General features: G+C 51.4%; 3 protein-coding genes across 3 annotated transcripts; 2 read left to right on the top strand and 1 right to left on the bottom strand.

The window, feature by feature from the left end:
- Positions 1–33: 33 nt before the first annotated feature.
- On the top strand, positions 34–2712 carry CONPUDRAFT_147066 (uncharacterized protein; the record flags this gene model as incomplete). The annotated part of the gene is made up of 10 exons (XM_007775853.1): positions 34–492; positions 545–648; positions 711–972; positions 1024–1201; positions 1256–1552; positions 1602–1677; positions 1731–2312; positions 2363–2504; positions 2578–2638; positions 2691–2712. 7 exons carry the CDS (start codon positions 34–36, stop codon positions 2011–2013), a joined length of 1659 nt encoding a protein of 552 aa, XP_007774043.1. The 3' UTR covers positions 2014–2312; positions 2363–2504; positions 2578–2638; positions 2691–2712.
- Positions 2713–4206: 1494 nt separating this feature from the next.
- CONPUDRAFT_85222 (nonmuscle myosin heavy chain b) lies at positions 4207–12697 on the bottom strand. The gene is made up of 17 exons (XM_007775852.1): positions 12399–12697; positions 12203–12346; positions 11880–12064; positions 11343–11824; positions 11192–11295; positions 9598–11142; positions 8922–9541; positions 8181–8868; positions 6733–8127; positions 6524–6674; positions 6397–6471; positions 6235–6342; positions 5921–6181; positions 5301–5869; positions 4940–5242; positions 4805–4884; positions 4207–4749 (listed from the first exon to the last, which is right to left on the bottom strand). Exons 1-17 carry the CDS (start codon positions 12573–12575, stop codon positions 4641–4643), a joined length of 6996 nt encoding a protein of 2331 aa, XP_007774042.1. The 5' UTR covers positions 12576–12697; the 3' UTR covers positions 4207–4640.
- Positions 12698–13669: 972 nt separating this feature from the next.
- CONPUDRAFT_77073 (uncharacterized protein) lies at positions 13670–16915 on the top strand (the record flags this gene model as incomplete). The annotated part of the gene is made up of 7 exons (XM_007775851.1): positions 13670–13867; positions 13946–14074; positions 14204–14425; positions 14557–14602; positions 14698–14809; positions 15098–15404; positions 15455–16915. 7 exons carry the CDS (start codon positions 13670–13672, stop codon positions 16913–16915), a joined length of 2475 nt encoding a protein of 824 aa, XP_007774041.1.
- Between the last annotated feature and the right edge of the window lie 460 nt (positions 16916–17375).

Here is a 17375-nt window from a genome sequence, read left to right as displayed (position 1 = left end):
AGGCGTCGCGCGGTGGCGATGACCTGAACGTGCATGCCACCCTTGTCCACGCTCAGCCTCGCCGTCTCCGCGTCATGGCTGGCAGTTCACCTCCTTCACGCTCTTCGCAAACGTCGAGTGCAGCTATTGCCGCTAGTGCGCGGGTACGAGCGTGCTTCGTTTGAAGTACACGTCAGGAGCCTACATCTGTCCATCAAGACATACACTTTTAATGCTCCACACGACCGTCTTCGCCGATGGCTTGCCTCTGGTCCTGGTCGGCTGAGCAGAAACACACTGCGCTTTGCGTACAGTACCGGCGTGATATGCTGTCTACTAGGGATGCTCGCTGGCATCACACTGCTACTGTGGAACACGATTGCACTTTGTACCTCAACTTTCTTCCATCGTGTGCAATCTACCAACCAAGTCACTTTGACCAAACGGGACCCACTCGCTCTTGACACCGGAATGAACGACCAATCTGGAAGACAATATATGCTTCATCCCATTGTGAGCCAGGCATTCGAAATTTTCTCAAATTTCGTTCTAATTTGTGGATAAGATACCTGGACTCACAGTACCCCTGTCCCACTTGCCATTGATCTTTTTAGCGTTATCCATCGCACAAATTGTGCACGAGGCAGGACATGCAATTGCAGCAGCAATGTAAGAAGTCCTTGTCAATGTTCTACTTTTCCTGATCGCAGACTGAATCCTCCTTCTACTAGACACGATGTCCCCATCCTGTCAGCAGGCATGTCTGTGACCGTAATATTACCGTCCGCCTTTGTGTCATTGCCATCCTCGCGTCTCGAAGAACTCACTCCTCTTGAGCGCCTTCGTATTATTGGGGCGGGCTGCTGTCATAATCTGGCGTTCTGGGCAACTTTGATGCTGGCAGCGTGGTCCGGCGTCGGGCACGTCTTTTGGAGTATTGTCGGTTATAAAGATGTATCGTCTGTTGGTAGAGTGGTCGTTTCCATTGAGGAGGTATGTTGATATGCGCACCATACCGAATCTTTACATAACATAATATTTTAGGGCTCGCCTCTTTATGATTACCTCTCACCGGGTTCGCTGATCACCCGCCTGGACGATATGGACTTGGGACCTTCGAAGGCTGGAGAAGACAAGTGGACTTCATATCTTCTCGAGCAGTCTTCAAGTCATCTTCGACTCAATGAACCAGGGTGGTGCGCCAGCGGCACTGAACTCCGCGGTGCGCTGTTTTTTATTTATTTAGAAATCTTAGCATCTTATTGAACTTCCTTAGAAACGAACAGCGATTGTTGCACAAATGTAGCTCAAGACGTTGAAGAAAGGCAGAAAACATGTTTCCTTTCATCATCTGCGACGAATGAAAATTTCTGCCTGGACCCTTTGCTCATAGTCATCGGCAAGAGGGTTCGCTGTCATGAAGACTATGAATGTCGCGCCGATTCACGTTGCCTGCTCTTGCGAGATCAAGATAGCATCGTTCGAATATTCTCCCGTCAGCCTGGTCAACTCGATACGAACACAACGGAGGTAGTCGTATGGAGTGGTTTAAGAGACGAAATTTGGGAAGAAGGTTAGCCACCGTCAGTCCGTCGATTCACGTTTTCGTTGATTTCGCGTAGTCCAGGTTAGCACCCTGCTCCCTCGCTTCAGACCTCTACCATTGGTACTGCCCATTCTGACTGTTCACCTCGTTGAGTAAGTAGTACACAAGTCTGCACCATGGACCTTGCTGATGGACCGTGCCGTAGATATCTCAGTATGGCCATGGTCTCACTTTACATCCTGAACATGTTGCCCCTCCCGTACCTAGACGGATCGCAGTTCTTCCGCGTCCTCTTGGAGCTCCTGGCTGAGGACCCTGGGCGTAGAATCGAAGATGAGTACGACGTCGAATCCCTCAACGCGCGATGGACAGGACCACGAGAAACGAGTGCTCAGCGGATGGTCCACAAGTTTGTCACCATCGGTGTAACAACCCTCGTAGCATCCTGTACCCTGCTCGGTGTCGCGCAATGGTTCATTCACCCTTGATCTCGCCGTCTCTTTCCCAAAGACTCGTCCCACCGTCGAAGATCGGACAATGCAAGTGCGCGTGAAAACGTGTGTGATGCAAGTGCGTGAGATGCAGGATGCGCATACAGCCTAATACGATAATTTTTGAGTATGCATACAATATGCGTATAGGACTGGGTCGGTGGGTAAGGAGGCCGTCCTCGGGCCACCTCGTACATGCAGAGAACCAAGGAAGGAAAGAGAGCAAGCGCGACGAGTAGAGTTAGGCGCTTTACTTCTTCTTCACGGTCTTGTCGACCTCAACCACAGTCAGACCTGTCATGTTATGAGTTATGGGTCAGAGGGGAAGTGGGGCGCTGGCGGACCTGGAGGGAGGCTCTGCTTGAGCTTGTCGGCCTTCTCTGCATCGTCGAGGGAGAGGGTGTAGAGATACCGCGAGCACCGAACCTTGAACTTGGTCTTGGTCTTGCCCTGCGAGTTCTTGATCGCGACCTTCTTTATGCGGGCCTCTGTAGGGCACCAGCGAAGTTGGATTTAGAGACGCGGATAATACAGGGATACATCATGATGCATTGGACATACGGGAAGCATCCTTTCTCCGGGCGATCTCAATAAACTGCTTGATATCTCTGATTTCCTTCGGCTGGACGAACAAATGAGCTTGGATGGTATATGACGAGCGCGGGCATACGTACCATGGCGGGCGGTGGGGATTCTTGAGGCTCGATATCACTTGGGTCGGCGGTCACCACTAGAAACTGAACGCGGCGGTGGCTTAAACCTTATTTCTCCAACTTCACGGAACTTGCCGGCTGGTGACTTTCCGTATGTTGCGGAATAGTCGATTTCACGTTGAGATCTTTTTCTTGAAATAATAATTAAAAAAACAAAGATGGAGTGCTGTAGACATGTACTTCGCCCCATGTACCTGACTGCATCAGCAAATTCCTCTGTAGGTTATCATGGCATGGCGAAGCGTGGCGACGGCTTGATCACGTACACAACGCATTACCACGTACATAACCCATTGTAACCCATTACAACGGGTTGTTACGCTGACTCCAATGTTGCGAACGCACTCGCAATAGTGTTGCCCGGAATTGATATCAACATGATATATTTGAGCCCGAGACATTACTAAACGTAACTGATGTAGTCACAATGAGTATATCTATATAACACAACAGCAATACAATCTTGTTACATATGCTTCAGTTGTGCATCACCTTGACAATACTATAGCACTATGATTGACACATAATGTCTAGAAGGCACATTGGGCCACAGCTCGAACCGCTCACTTATTTTTCCATTTTAGCTGTTATATGTACGACAGAACATTTTATTATTCGTGTAGCTATATAAAACAATGCATAATCAATGTGTAAACTATACTGTCTATTCCAGGTTTCCCTATAGGACTTTAAGCATGGTGTTGAGAGGAGAACGACACGAGAAAACGATATGAAACAAGAAAACAACACTCACCACCCAGGACTCCACCATTCCAGTTTGTACCACCAGGCACCGAAGGACACTGTAACTAATTGCGTGAATTTCCTATCATCAACGGAGAAAAATCGTGTCAAAGCACTACTCACCAACGTTCGTCTGGCACTCGCCCTGAGCTCTTTAGTTGGGGAGAAGTGTGAGTGAGGGAAAGAGGGAGAAAGAGACTCAGAAATGAAAAGCTCTGCGTCCCCATCGTGCGTTTTATGCCTCCGAAGGCTGATCAATGTGCCGAATGCGTACGCGTTGGGGATATCAATGGAGTAGGTTCGCGAGCGCTGTGTGGACATTACTGTGATATTATATTATTGTGGTGCGCAATAACTTAGCGCGTCTCGGATCTGCTTGGGCTCACTCCAAAAGCACAGCTGCAGCCGATTTGATCAGCAGCGCCGTGCATTAAAATTGACGTCATTGCTGCGCATCATAGCATGTAATGGCTTACTTGTCGGGTCTACAAACCACCCCAGTAGTTAGCTCAAATGTTCTCTTTCGCAATCGTGCTGTTCGATGTAGCTTAGATGTCACTCGTCAAACAAAATGTACACACCAGAGGAGAAGACGACAATTGGACGACAGAGAACTATGTCTACGGGTTTTATTATCTTACCATTATTATGTTAAGTCCCTGACATGGTCTCAACATTGCAATCCCCAAAATACGTTGCTTGTATTGCCACCATAAGCTAATGGGTTGTGTTTGTTACCATGCATTGCGACGCCGTTGCTACATTTCCGATTCTATGCAAAGTTGACAATACGTCACAATGCGTGGTAACGTTCGCGGGATTTTGCTGATGCGCCTACCGTTGCTTCCCCAATCACTTGAGTTCGTGGCTTGAGCCATCCAGATTCATTTGCGACGCCGTTCGGAGGGATAGTGTACTAGTCCGAAAAGGTGACCTTGCCAATATCAGGATGTCAAGTACTGTTGGTAGCACAAGTGTAGTATCGAAAATACGGATAAAGGGCAAGATACATGTATGTAATGGATACACCAAGCACAGAAATGGCAAAATGAATGTAGAAGAGATGAGAAAATGCAATGTCGTGATGTCCGTTGAAATGCAGGTCATGCCGGTCATAAAGCTGTTGCAGCAGTAAATAATAGTACTTGGAAAAAGAAATGTTCATGATCATGATTCGGACTTGCGAGACGAGCCGTTCAAGGCGCTGACAACTGAGCTAACAACGGACGAAGGACGGCTGACGCGGCCCCTGAGCCGTTCTACTTCACGTTCAAGGCTATTCAGGCGGGTGAGTGGGGGTGCTTAAGTGCAGAGTAAAGGTTGAGGCGTACTTAAGAGCCTTTTGCTTGAAATCAGCAGCCTCTCGGTCTACTCGCCTCTTGTCGCGCTGCAAGTTGCGTCCATCCGTTTGCTGCAGAGCGTGTTGGATATTCATGTGGCCATTTGAGAATCATGCTGGAACTTACCGTGCGATCTAGATCTTGTCGGAGAGCCGCTAGCTGCGCCTCAAATGCATGTCGCTCCTCCTCCAAGCGTATGCGTTGCCGCTGACTCTCAGCTAGTTGATTCTGCGCTTCTCGCATCATCTTGTCGGACGACATGCGACGCTGGGTGCCGCTCTGGGACTCGTGCAGCTGCTTCGTGAGGTCAGCGATACGTTCTTGTAGTTGCCGCATGACGGTGGAGGGCTGTGGAGACGATGAATATGACCGCGTCTCGAGATCGACAATTGTGACTTTGAGATCTTTGATTTGTTTCTCAAGATTTCCCTATCGAGATACGTGTCAGAAGAAAATGGTTTGACTGCCATGGCCAAGGTGTCCTTACGTTCATCCTCTCTAACTCTGTGTTCTCCCCTCTCGTCTGATTGAGTTCAGCTTGACAGTCGTTCGCATAGGCCTCTGCCTTCTTCAGCCGCTCGAAAGCCATGGTGGTGCGGTCTTCTTGTTCCTCTAGTGAGCGCTTAAGGTCCTGCTTTTGCAGCAGCAACTTCTGGAACTCCGTGTCGTTTGCCATCTTGCTCGTGTCGGCATGATCGAGCTTGATGCTCTCTAACTCCGCTTGAAGTGCACGTCGTGCCTTCTGAAGCAACGCACGGTCGGCCTCCGCGTCGTTGAGCACACCCCGGAGCTCTCGTACTTGCGAATGAAGAGAGACGATCTGATTTTGTTGGTCAGACTGAGCCGTCACCGACGATTCGTAAGCTTTCGTAAGGTCGTCGATCTTGGTCTCATAGCGTTCCTTCTCTTTCTTCCAAGCGCCACCATTGTAAACCTCGTCGTCGAAACGTAATTGAAGGTCATCGTAGTCTGAGCGCAGTTTACGATTGTCCTCGCGAAGCCGACTCATAGTGTCACGCTGTGATTGAAGCTCATCGCTGAGTTGAGCGAGCTCAGCTAAATAACCGTGAGCATGTAAAGCGCATAAAATCCAAGGTTATAAATTACCTTGATACTTCTTGCGCGTCTGATCAGATGCAAAGTCCCTTTCGGCCAGATCCTTCTGGTGTAGCTGTCGCTCTTCCTGAAGTTGTTCAAAGAGGCGTTGGCGAGTTCCACTGAGCTCAGAAGACTCTTCTCCCTCGTCGTGAAGCTTCTTCTCGAGCTCAAGCAAGCGTCGTTCCGTCTTCTCAAGTCGGCTTTGCAGGTTGTTCTTCTCTGATGTTGCAGCGCCAAGAGCCTTTTCGGCATCTGCAAGTGAACGGCGGACTGGGGTATGCTGTAAGTACAACTACTTACCAACAGATACATGAAAAACTCACCAAGTGATTCAGTACGGGTGGCCTTCTCCTTGGCAATGTCGGCCTCGTCAGCTCGTTTAGCCATTGTTTCAGACTTCTGCCTGTACGCTTCCATGGCGGCACGAAGTTCTGGTAAAACTCGTCAGTATCATGTACACTCATGCTAGCACTCTTGTAATATACCCGATTGCATAGCAATGGACGCGCCCGAGTCAACTTGAAGTTCCTGAAGTTTTGCTTGCGCACCACGACTGGCGTCTGTCGAGAGATAAGAACATTATATCGAAAACAGTGGACTGTAAGTGCTTACCAAGAGCCTCATTCTTGCGGATCTTCTCGGTCTCCAGGGCTTCCTTGAAAGCCTCGAGTTCTGCCTGCATGCGCTTCTTGGAGTGGGTATTGTCACGTAGACCTTTCTTGGCTTCTTCGAGTTCTGCTTGTGTGTTGCGCTGTTGCACAAGCTGAGAAGAAAAAAAATACTCAGAATCACAATCCAGAATCAACAGGGTGTAAACTCACAAGAGCCTTGCGAGACTCCTCAAGTCTGCCATATGCGAGCTGCTCTTCGTCGAGGGTCGCGCGGAACTTGGCCCAAACAGCCTGGACGTCCTCCGAGCTCTCCGCTGTTCGCCGAACATTGGCCTCCTCGTCAAGCATTGTTGAAAGCCTCGCATTCTCCTCAGATAATCGCCGACGACATTTTTGTAGGAACTCCTTCGCGTCATTGATATTCTCCAAATCCGACGTCATATCTCGGATAACAGACTCGTAGTGCTGACGCACGCGCTCGGACGCCTCAATACGAATTTCAAGCGTCTGGACCTGCTGCTTCAGCTCATCATTCTGCCTATCAGGTTTCGGGTCGGTCAGGGAAGGACGTGGAGCCTTCTTCGGGGCGGGAGAAGGAGGGAGGTTGAAGTGCACGTTTCGGGAAGGCTTCTGCTGAATATGGGCCTTGACTTCCTTGGCGAGGGCTTCGTCTGCAGCCTGAAGCTCCTGCATAAGGCGCTTGCGGAATGAATCATTCTTGGGTGCATCCTTCATAATCAGAGCGCGTAGCTCTCGGTGCTGCTGGTCAACACGATGCTGGATTTGCGCGAGGACAACCTCGGATGACGTCGCATCTGCAAGCTGCCGCTCGAGTTCGGCGATGCGTTGCTCTGCCTCCTTCGAGGTATTATTGCGCGCGTCCGACATGGGCATTTCGTCGACAAGGTGCGCGAGCTCGTTCTCCAGCTGCTCCTTGGAGCGTTTGGCAGTCAGCAACTCGTCCGTCCTGCCCTCAAGCTCTGCGTGGGCGGTGTGCAACTCAGACTGGAGGCGCCGAACCTGGAGCTCTGCCGCCTCCTTGGCCTTCTTCTCCGACTCAGCGCGGGCGATCGCCTTTTCTGCCCTCTCGGCATTAAGTTGAGCGTTCTTCTCGGCAGCACGAAACTCAAGCTGTTCGCGCCTTGTTTCCAAAGAACTATCTTCGGCTTCGCGCATGAGCTTGTTCCTCGCCTTTTCCAGAGAGCGGATGTAGGTTGCATTCTTCTGGAGCTCTTGTTGGGCGGTGGAAAGCTGTTTGTCGGTAACGCGCTTCGCCTCCTCAAGGACATGGACATGTTCGACAATAGTTTTGTCCTGTTTCGACTCTAGCTGGCGGCATTCCCATTCCTTATTTTTGAGGTCTTTAAGCGTCTTGTTGAGCTCCTCCTCGAACTTGGCCAACTTCTCCTTTGTCGTGACAAGTTCAGTCTTCTGGCTGGATGCCACTGTTTGCAACTGTTGTCTCTTCGCAGTTTCCGCCTCTAGCTGTTTACGCGTTGACTCCATCTGGCGCTCATACTGGCCGATTTGCCTCTCGAGCTGGAGATTAGCATCCTCAAAGTCCTGCGCCTTGCTCTGCGCTTGGCTGAGCTGGCGGGACAAGCTCTGCAGGAAGTTTGTTTCAGTCGACTGCTTTACGGCCTATAATTTCGACTCACATCTTTGGTCTTGGTGGCATCTGCTATTTGGCTGTCCAGCTCAACCTGACGGGAACGGAAGCGGGCAAGCTCCGACTCCATACTCCTCTTCGTCTTCTCGAGTTCCGAGTTGATCGTCTCGAGCCTATTGATATTGCTCTGCATGGATCGCTCCCGGCCCGTCAGAGACTTGTGGCTCTCCTCCAGCGACGCGCGTTCACGGTGCGCCTCCTCTAGCTCTGCTCGCAGCTTGCGCTCGTTCTCGGCTGCACTATTGCGTGTAGTACTTAGATCTGTCTGCAGTGTCTCGACCTGGCTGCGAAGATTGGATAATTCCATCTCCTTGCTCTTCTCGACCTCCATGCGACGGGTCTCCTCGCTCGTTTTTGTCTCCATCAACGTGCGGAGCTCATCAAGCTCTTCCTGAAGCTTTGTGCGGGATGCAGCTGAGCGTTGTGCATCCTCTTTAGCAGTCTCAGCCTCGGCCTTGGCTATCTCGATCTTGTTCTGCAACTCGAAGGTCTCTTTTTGGAACTGGGAGCGTTCTGAGCGGACAGCAGCCAGGTCGCGAGAAATGCCAGCGATGACGTCCTCTTTCTGTTGAATCATAGCGGAGTACTCGTTGGCGGTACGGTTCATCTCGGATATTTGCTCTTTGCTTTGGCGGAAAGTTTGCTCAAGTTCATGAATCTTGTCGTTAGCAGCGTCGCTAAAGATATTGTAAGACCTTAAAAATTTGTTTGATAATTGAATGTTGCCTACTTGTTTCGCCTCTCTTCAGTGAGCTTGGCAATGAGTTCGCCATGCGCGGCGTCAGCACGCTCTCTCACACGAGCGAGATCTTCTTCATGAACAGTAAGGAGGGCCTGAAGGTCCTCTTTCTCTTTAACGAGACGTTCGCGCTCTTCTTGAATGTCGCCGAGTTCTTGCTGCGTCGTCGCATACGTCGTCATCAGTTCCTCCTCCTTCACCTTGTTAGAGTTCTGGTCTTGCTCCATCCGCACAAGATGCTCGGCGGCCTGGTCAAACGCGAGCCGCAGCGCCTCGTGCTTCTCCTCGCCCTCCTTCTGCATCTTGAGTGCACGATCGAGCTGCGAGTCGAGGACGTCGAGGTCAGCGTGCAGGGCCGTAATCTCTTCCTCGAGCTCGGACTCCCGCTTCTTGCTCCGCTCCAAAAGAGCATCCTTGTCGAGCGCAAGCGCACGCTCGGCCTCGAGCTCGTCTTCGACTTTGCGCTTCTCCGATTCAAGGCCCATCTTGAGGTTCTCGAGGGTCTCGCGCTCGCGTTGATCTCTCTCTGCCCGCTCCCGTGCGAGCTGGAGCTCGACTTCTTTCCGGCGTAACTCCTCGTCGTTTCTCGTGGCTGCGAGCAACGGACGGACCTAAGCCAAAGGTGGTCGGTAAGCAATACCCACCATTATTACTGAAAAATAATTACCTTGGTGTAAAGTTGCCACCACGGCCAATCTCTGAGCTCGCCATACACGCGCGCGTTCTTCTGGATTGTCCGAATGGCCACAGCACGATTAAGCACCTTCTTCATCTGTCTTCTAGCAGAGTATTTCCGAGCAACAGCCTGCAATCTCGAAAAGATATCGAACAATAGCGAATCGCGGCGTTCCTCGAGCTCAGCGAGCACGCCAGCCTTGAAGAAAATCTTCGACGTGCCCACGCGGTAGATGCCGTCGTCCAGCTCCAGCGCCTCGACCATGCGTAGACATGCTTTGCGACCATCCATGTACCCGCGTGGGATGATGCCGGGTGTAAGGATTTCGTAGCGCTGGCGGAACTCAACGAAGGGGAGTCGGTTGGGATAACCAAGGCGGGCGATACGGATACCCTCCAGGACACCGTTGCACCGCAGTTGGTCGAGGACGAGGGGGACATCGATGCGTCCCGGCTTCTTATTCCCGTTGGGAACAATACAGCGCACGAAGTGAGGCTGCGTTGCCTGGAGTTGCGCCATGAGGAGCGACAGCTGCTCGCGGTGCCGCTGTGCGACGGTGCGGAAGGCGCCCTTCTTAATACCACGCTTCTTGCCAACGGTGAAAGGGTTGGGATTGCCGTTGACGTCGACGTACCCGCCCGCGTGCTCCTGGAAGAGAGATGCAACGTAGCTATCGGACGACGCAGCCAAGACACGCCCCAAATTGTCGTTCAGGGGGTCCTTGTTCTTCTCGAGCCAGCCATCAGTGCGGTACTCGACTTTGCCCGCGTAGTGGGAGATAACAAAACCCTGCGCGAAGCGCGTAGGGGAGTACTTTTCGCGTCCAGGGTGAGGCTCCTCCCCTGTGCGTACATCGCCGCTCCATAACGCGTGGCACTTGTTAGTGAAGGTGAGGTCCGTCGCCTTGGGCATGATACACTCCTCGTCCAGACAGCTCAAGATACCGATGGTAGGGCCGCTGACCTCGATGAGGTCGATAGTTGGCTGCAAGTCTAATCCAAAGTTGACGTAGTCCCACTCGATCCCCTCGCGCGCATATTCTTCCTGCTCGAGCACGAACATGTGGTAATTGAAAAACTGCTGCAGCTTCTCATTCGTCCAGTTAATGAGGAGTTGTTCGTAATTGTTAACGTCAAAGATTTCGAACCCAGCAATATCTAGCACGCCGATGAAGGTGGATTTCGACGATGGGCGGTCAAGCGCGCGGTTGATGCGGTCCACGAGGGCACCAAAAGATTTCTCGTAAAGGGTCTTGCAAAGAGAGGCAAGCTCCTCCAACGCCTGTTGGCGTGTCCTAGCTTGGGTGACCCATTCGCGGCCAGCGAGCACCTTCGGTCGAAGGATTGCCTTAGTAAACTCGGCAACAGGAACTCCGAGGAGATGGCAGGCGCGTTCTGCCTGAGATGGATCTGGCAATACGGCATCATCTGCCTTCGTCGACGTTATAACGATGTTTCCTATGTGCAGCACCGCTGCTACGATTCGGAACAAATCAAGCTGTTCATGTGATGAAAATCCGACGGTATCAAATGCGTTCTGAAAACGGCTTAGCTGAGCTCATCGAAAGTACAGGTGAAAACCCTACAATCAACGCATCCCACTCGTCCTTGTCATTTACACCATCAACCTCGCGTCGACTCTTGTTGAGATATTCGTAATCCTCAACATCACCATCCAAGAGGAGCGATTCTTTGGCGAAATCAGCGCACGCCTATAAAATACGCTGGCGGACTCACTTTTGAGGGATTCATTGTTGGACATAAGCAATTCGTAAAACACGTGAAAATTCCTCTCTGCCTCACTGCGAACAACCACTCGACTCTTCTCAAGGAGGTACCAATCAATGTTCGCACCAGATATGCTGCCATCTGGTGCGAAGCTAATCCGGATAAATTTACCAAATCGACTTGAATTATTATTTCTCTGGGTCTGAGCATTTCCAAACGCTTCCAGGATAGGGTTTGCTTGAATGATCTGACGTTCGAGAAGACCTAGCCGACCCCGAGATGTGAGTGAACTTCCACCAGATTGGCTAGCCTGCAATGAGCGCCTGAACTGGCTATTCCGAGGAGCACCCGCTGGGGGCGAGTTGTATAGAGACGAGATTGAAGGTTGTTGGGTATGCGATGATGCTGGAAGATGTACATCCGTCGCTATGGCAGAGAGGTATTGGATAACCTTCTTGGTACTTTCTGTCTTTCCAGCGCCGGACTCGCCTCTGGATTACATGCATCCATGAGCGATAGCAAAGGTTCTAAAGTCAAAGAACTTACGTGATAAGAATGCTCTGATTCTCGCGTTCCTCGCCCATGTTTATCCAAGCGCGTTCAGCGACAGCGAAGATGTGGGGCGGATTCTCGTCCCTGCGTTTATTCCGGTATTGCTGAATGATGGTATCCGAGTATAAAGGCAGATTCTGGTATGGATTGACAGCGACTAAGAATAAGCCGGAGTAGGTCTATCATAGCATGTCAGCATTAGACGCAATAAGATGATCAAGTTAAAACAAAAATGAAATAACCAGTAGGAAACAATCACGGTTATGAAGGGCATGGAAAGGGAAAGGATGACATGAAAACAGAGAAGGTGTACTAACATAGATTACACCTGATCCGTAACGCAGGCGTAGATTGTGGACTACGCTTGCTTCGTTGAGAAATGTGAGGTCGGCTATATCATCGACGCGATCGAACTTGGGAGGGTTCAACTTGGAGAGCGCATATAGCGGCACTTGGCGGATCTGGGTGGTGCTATCGTCAACGATGGGTGGGTCGTTGAGTGAAGACACGCACCTCGCCACCAGAGGCCATGACAACTTGGGCGAAGTCGCTGTCCTCCTGGTGCACCCATCCTGCAAGGTAGCCGTCCTTGTCGTCGGGGACCCAAACCCACTTCTTCTCGTTGAACTCGGCCTGGAGGGCAGCTGCGCGAGCGGCCTCTGCGCTCTGTGACATGCGCGGCGCAGGCATGGAGGTAATAGATTACGTCTGCAATGTTCGATGCAGAAATCTGAGTACGAGGTCGCCTGATGTGAGAGAAAGGGTGGCCGATGTGGTTGTAGGCGATGTCGAGGGGTGTCCCGTTGTGTCCGACGGGTCAGAGAGGGAGGGCGCCCGTCATGCAGAGCGAACGAGTGAGACTAGATTGCCACTTCAACACTCTGACAACCGCGTCGTCTGTCACACCACCTGAGTCACTCCATTTTGGGAAGGCTCATGACGATTGTAAATTGTTGCTTACTCTTCGACCACCATGTCCTCCTGACGCTGCGACGTGTCCGTAAGTCAAATGACTACAGAAAATCACGATTCCTTGTCAAAATCGAAAATATCCCTCAAGCTACCGCAGTTGCTGCCCCATTTATCGTGTCAGATCTCATTTGCGCATATACTAGTGACCTGATGTCTCAGCACACAGTGTAAACGTTCAGTCTCAACCCGTTCTGACACATAATGAGCTTATTCCAGCCTCCGAAAGCATGTCAACCACTGTCGCATCGACCTTACGTGTTCTCTGGTTTCATGGACATTTATGCCTTGACTACACTCACCTACCATATGCTGATCGCACTAGCTCTCCTTGTTAAATTACAGACATTGCACGGCGTTACAACATCGCCACTGCAATGGATGTGACCACCGCAAATCCCCCCTGGTGGACTCAAACTCGAAGTGCGCCTTAAGATGATTTCTCGATGAGCAAGATTGATAACCCTCGAGGATTTAACGAAAAAGTCGGTTGTTGAGGATCAACCAGCTCGTTGAGTAACGACAGAAGCCCCTTTGCAACCAAGCCAAGAAAACGCCTACGTCCGCTTCATCCCGACCAGCTACCCCAGGCCGCTGTGCTAGATGCTCTTAGCCAGGGTGCGATCTGGTTTTTACTCACTTTCTAGGCGTCTTTCGGGGCTTGACGGATGTGTAAGAAATCCACGGTATCACAAAAGAGTGTCTCCGAGGGAAATGCTAGTGTCAATGGCGCAGACGTACAGATGCTTCGCTTTGGCGGCCGTGTCTTCCGCCATCTTGACTCGAGATAGCACCACGAAAATCGAACGACTTCCATGTCAGTCAGCCTGAGACTGGGTGATCAAAAGTGCTCCGTGACGGACTCGCCTGCTCAATCGCCAGCTAACAGCTTCCTGGATACGGCTGACCGTCATAACAAGGCGGCCACATTCGGGAGAAATGGTGGTTATCTCGAAGTTGGAGATTTATCATACACTGGAGAGTCCAGAAGTCAAGAAGGGGTACACAGCGCGGTAATGTGTTGCATTTTTGGGGCCGCTGGGTGTTCATCTCTTAGTGGTCTACATATAGCCTTGCATTTGACAGCACAGATGACACGAGGCATGTCATCGAGTGAAAATGAAGGTAAACAAGCCTGCGGAGGGTTCAGGACGGCGCCCTGGCTCCCGCCATCCTACGCTGCTCGTGGCTATGGCTCTGTTCTGGATATAATATTGCGAGTGAGTGTCGAAAACAGCTATAGTGATCCAGCATCAAATGGGGCGGACACGAGGCAGCAGGATGGCCACGGCGTGCTGGCTGACAATGCCTAAGGTGAAAGGTTCTAGACAATACGCCTGTGCTTGTAGAGTTCGCGCTTGCGTGGGGTCAGTGCCGATGGCAGTACGCGTCTGTGCACCGCTTGCCCAGAAATTGACCTTACTAGCTTCACCCCTGAAAGTATAATTGAAAAGGGCGCTGGCCAGATGACAGCACCCAACAAACTCTGGGAAGATCGGGTACACGAGGCATTTCTCGCCTGGCAAGCGCCCATCTTTGAATATATGATCATTGCCAGATCGGGGCTCCCTGTCAGTGTGGGCGCTTGCATTATTATGTCAAGGTCAGAATCGAGAACAAAGAACGGCCAGTCGTGCGGCAACCATAGTGGCACCTTGACGGTAGGGAAACTAGGTTAGTGACGTTTTTTCTCCCGCCAAAGGTGGGCGTGGAGATCAAGTTTGCTTGGACCGAGAAAGCATACTTATGTACATTCGGAGCATACCTAGTGAAGGGCGCCTAATAGTACACAGCAAGCCCAAATTGCGAGCTGTGGTTTGTGTGGAATCAATGATACATCTAGCTCAGTGTGCTATCGATGAGATCTCTGAGCGAGCATCGCGATTTTTCGGCGCCCTCGTTATATACATGGAATTGCGTCGGGTTGAGTCACATCCACCAAAACGCGCCTCGTAGTATGCATCGTGTCGTTCAATAAGGGGAGAGGTTCCGCTTCTGGCGTGGATATGCGGCGCCAATCTATCTTGATTGGCGCTTCTTTTAGAAAACATGCTGCCTAGTGCTGTGCGTGCCGTGGACCCTCAAGCGTCAACAGCTGTAATTATCCCTTCCAAAGATAAAGTCCTCACCGCAAGTGATGGACCCTTGTTTGACTCATTCGACCCTTCCCCATCACATCCCATCCCTCTCTATCATAAGCTTCCCCCTCGTCGCACGCATCACTTTTAATCGTTGTGACACAGTTCCCTTCGAGAAGCCTACCCTTCCTACCTAGTGAATGCCATGATAGAGACCTCCATGGGCACATTATCGCGCTCGTGTGCTAAGATCAGTGATTCGAACTTCAGGACCCCTCATCTTTGGGAGATTTCCGGCCGGAAGCCATCATTGCTTCTAGAAGTCGAAGACACGTCAGGTTCCTCAAGACGTCCCGCAACCGAAGTTGCAACGTGGGGGTCTGATAGAGAAGAAGGCGAAGGTATTATTGACTTGGGTGGAGTGAAAGAGCAATCGCGACATATACTGTACGACAGCCAGCTGAACTGGCAGGTCAGTATCAAGCATAATATCAGCAGAGCTTTGACTGACTATGCGAGCAGAGAAAGGCTCCCGGGGTGTCTCCAACTTCTACGTCGAGGCAGAGTACGCCCGACTTACATCCAGATTATAGTCCATTGAGCGAGACAACAAGCGCGCCATATACCCCTCAAGCATCATCTTTCGAAGGGCCGTTAGATGAGGCGCACGAACCGGCAGTTGCTGAACATACTTGCAACGACGATCTCGTCGCGAGCATCAGGGAGTCTGGGGTGATCAATCCTATTCAACTTCTCTCGCCGCAGAAACTGCCAGTATTCGAGGACCAGATCACGATCGACGTCGACATATCGCCTTTGCTCAACCCCGGACCACTCGTCTTCTCACCCCCGATCACGTTGTCGCTCTTCCCAGTTCCGCAGTCGTTAATTGGCAGTCGCAGCACCTTTGAGGCAGAGTTGTGTAACAAAGCCCTGAGGTGCAAAGATGGTTCGTCGGTGATGTGGCAGGACAACCCTATCGACGAAGGGTGTTGGTCGGAGCTCTGTTCTTTCGATCAGTCCGATATTTATTCGTTGGGTTCGTACCTTGACGCACCACTGGAGGAGGGAGCGCAGAGTACTGCAGATACCGCCACCGAGACTCCTTCCCCATCCCAACTTCCAACCGAATCGTTGGCCGAGACCACTGCGCTGCATCTGCGTTCACTTTCTCCTTTGACTAGTTGCGACTCTTCGCCTCTGTCGTCTCCGAGGCTAGTACGCCCGCTTCCAAAGCGTGCTGCCTATGAAGCAGCCTTGGAGACGCAGCATGGTTCAGAGTCCGGCGACAAGTTCATGGAGAAAGTGGACGAGGATTCAGATGCTGAAAGTGGATACTCAGGCGACGGGTCGGTGGGAAGTGGGGATGACGAAGATTATATTCCTTCCAAGGAATTGGGCCGGAAGCGCAAGGTGAGGACAGAGGTCGTGGCTACTCAAAGAAAGCGAGCACGAAGAGAGGGTGGGCCTATGCATGCTGCCAGAGCTCGCTCGGCTGCCTCCAGACGAAGCCAGCCGAAGCGTGTTGTTGGCAACGATGTCCCAATATCGCCGATACACACAGCCGACCAGTCGCCCATCGGAGGCTCGTTGGTGCCGTCTCAGAAGACTTCGACTTCGAATCGCGCACAGGCAGAAGAGAATCAAAGTGGCGAGTCAGACGACGACGACGACGACGACGATCACGAAAGGCCTCCCAAAGTCGGCCGCAGCAAAGTGTCGCGCAGTACGAAGAGACGGATCCGTCCGTCGGGAGGCCGTGATCAACGTTCTGGAAAATGCGTGCCTTGCCGGTACTGCGACAAGACGTTTTCGCGGGGCCATGACGCGAAACGTCACGAGAACAACACCTGTGTGCACTCGCCATCGTACAAGCAGGCCGAGGTGGGAGAGTGCCCCTTGTGTGGAAGGGCAGATTTGTCGAGGAAAGACTCGATGCAGAGACATATCAGCAAATGCAAAGGTGGAGTAGGCGACAACTGATCTGAGTACATTCAACCTACTTGAAGAACATCTAGGACATTCTTGGATTTATGTATTATTAGCGTTTTCGGTTGTAGCCTCTGTAGCATACTTATACCCGACACCATTGTTGATTTCTTATTTTTGACATTGGTCGTTCCATGAGCAACAGCTTGTGTTGAAGGCGTTTGGGAGGAGGAAAAGGGAAAGGCTAGCGAACTTACAGCCTTCCGTGGAGTTTTTCTGATCGTCAGAGGTCGTCAGGTCGTCTTCGCCGGAAACAATTGCTCCGTGTAGATGGCTCTGCAAGGCGATTTCACTGCTGCGAACGTCCCCATGGCCATCCTAGACAAGATTACCCTTGTGCTAGTAGCTTTGCAGCCTTGGGGCCTGATACTACAGGCTCCAGGAGTGTTCTGGAGTCTGTGAACTAACAACGGTGTATCCGGCATCTCAAACATTGTGCTCGTTATGTGAGGTC

This window comes from Coniophora puteana, assembly GCF_000271625.1.
Source record: "Coniophora puteana RWD-64-598 SS2 unplaced genomic scaffold CONPUscaffold_15, whole genome shotgun sequence".
NCBI classification, from domain to species: domain Eukaryota; kingdom Fungi; phylum Basidiomycota; class Agaricomycetes; order Boletales; family Coniophoraceae; genus Coniophora; species Coniophora puteana.
Note: the sequence above shows the minus strand (reverse complement) of the source record. Positions and strands in the feature narration are given on the sequence as shown.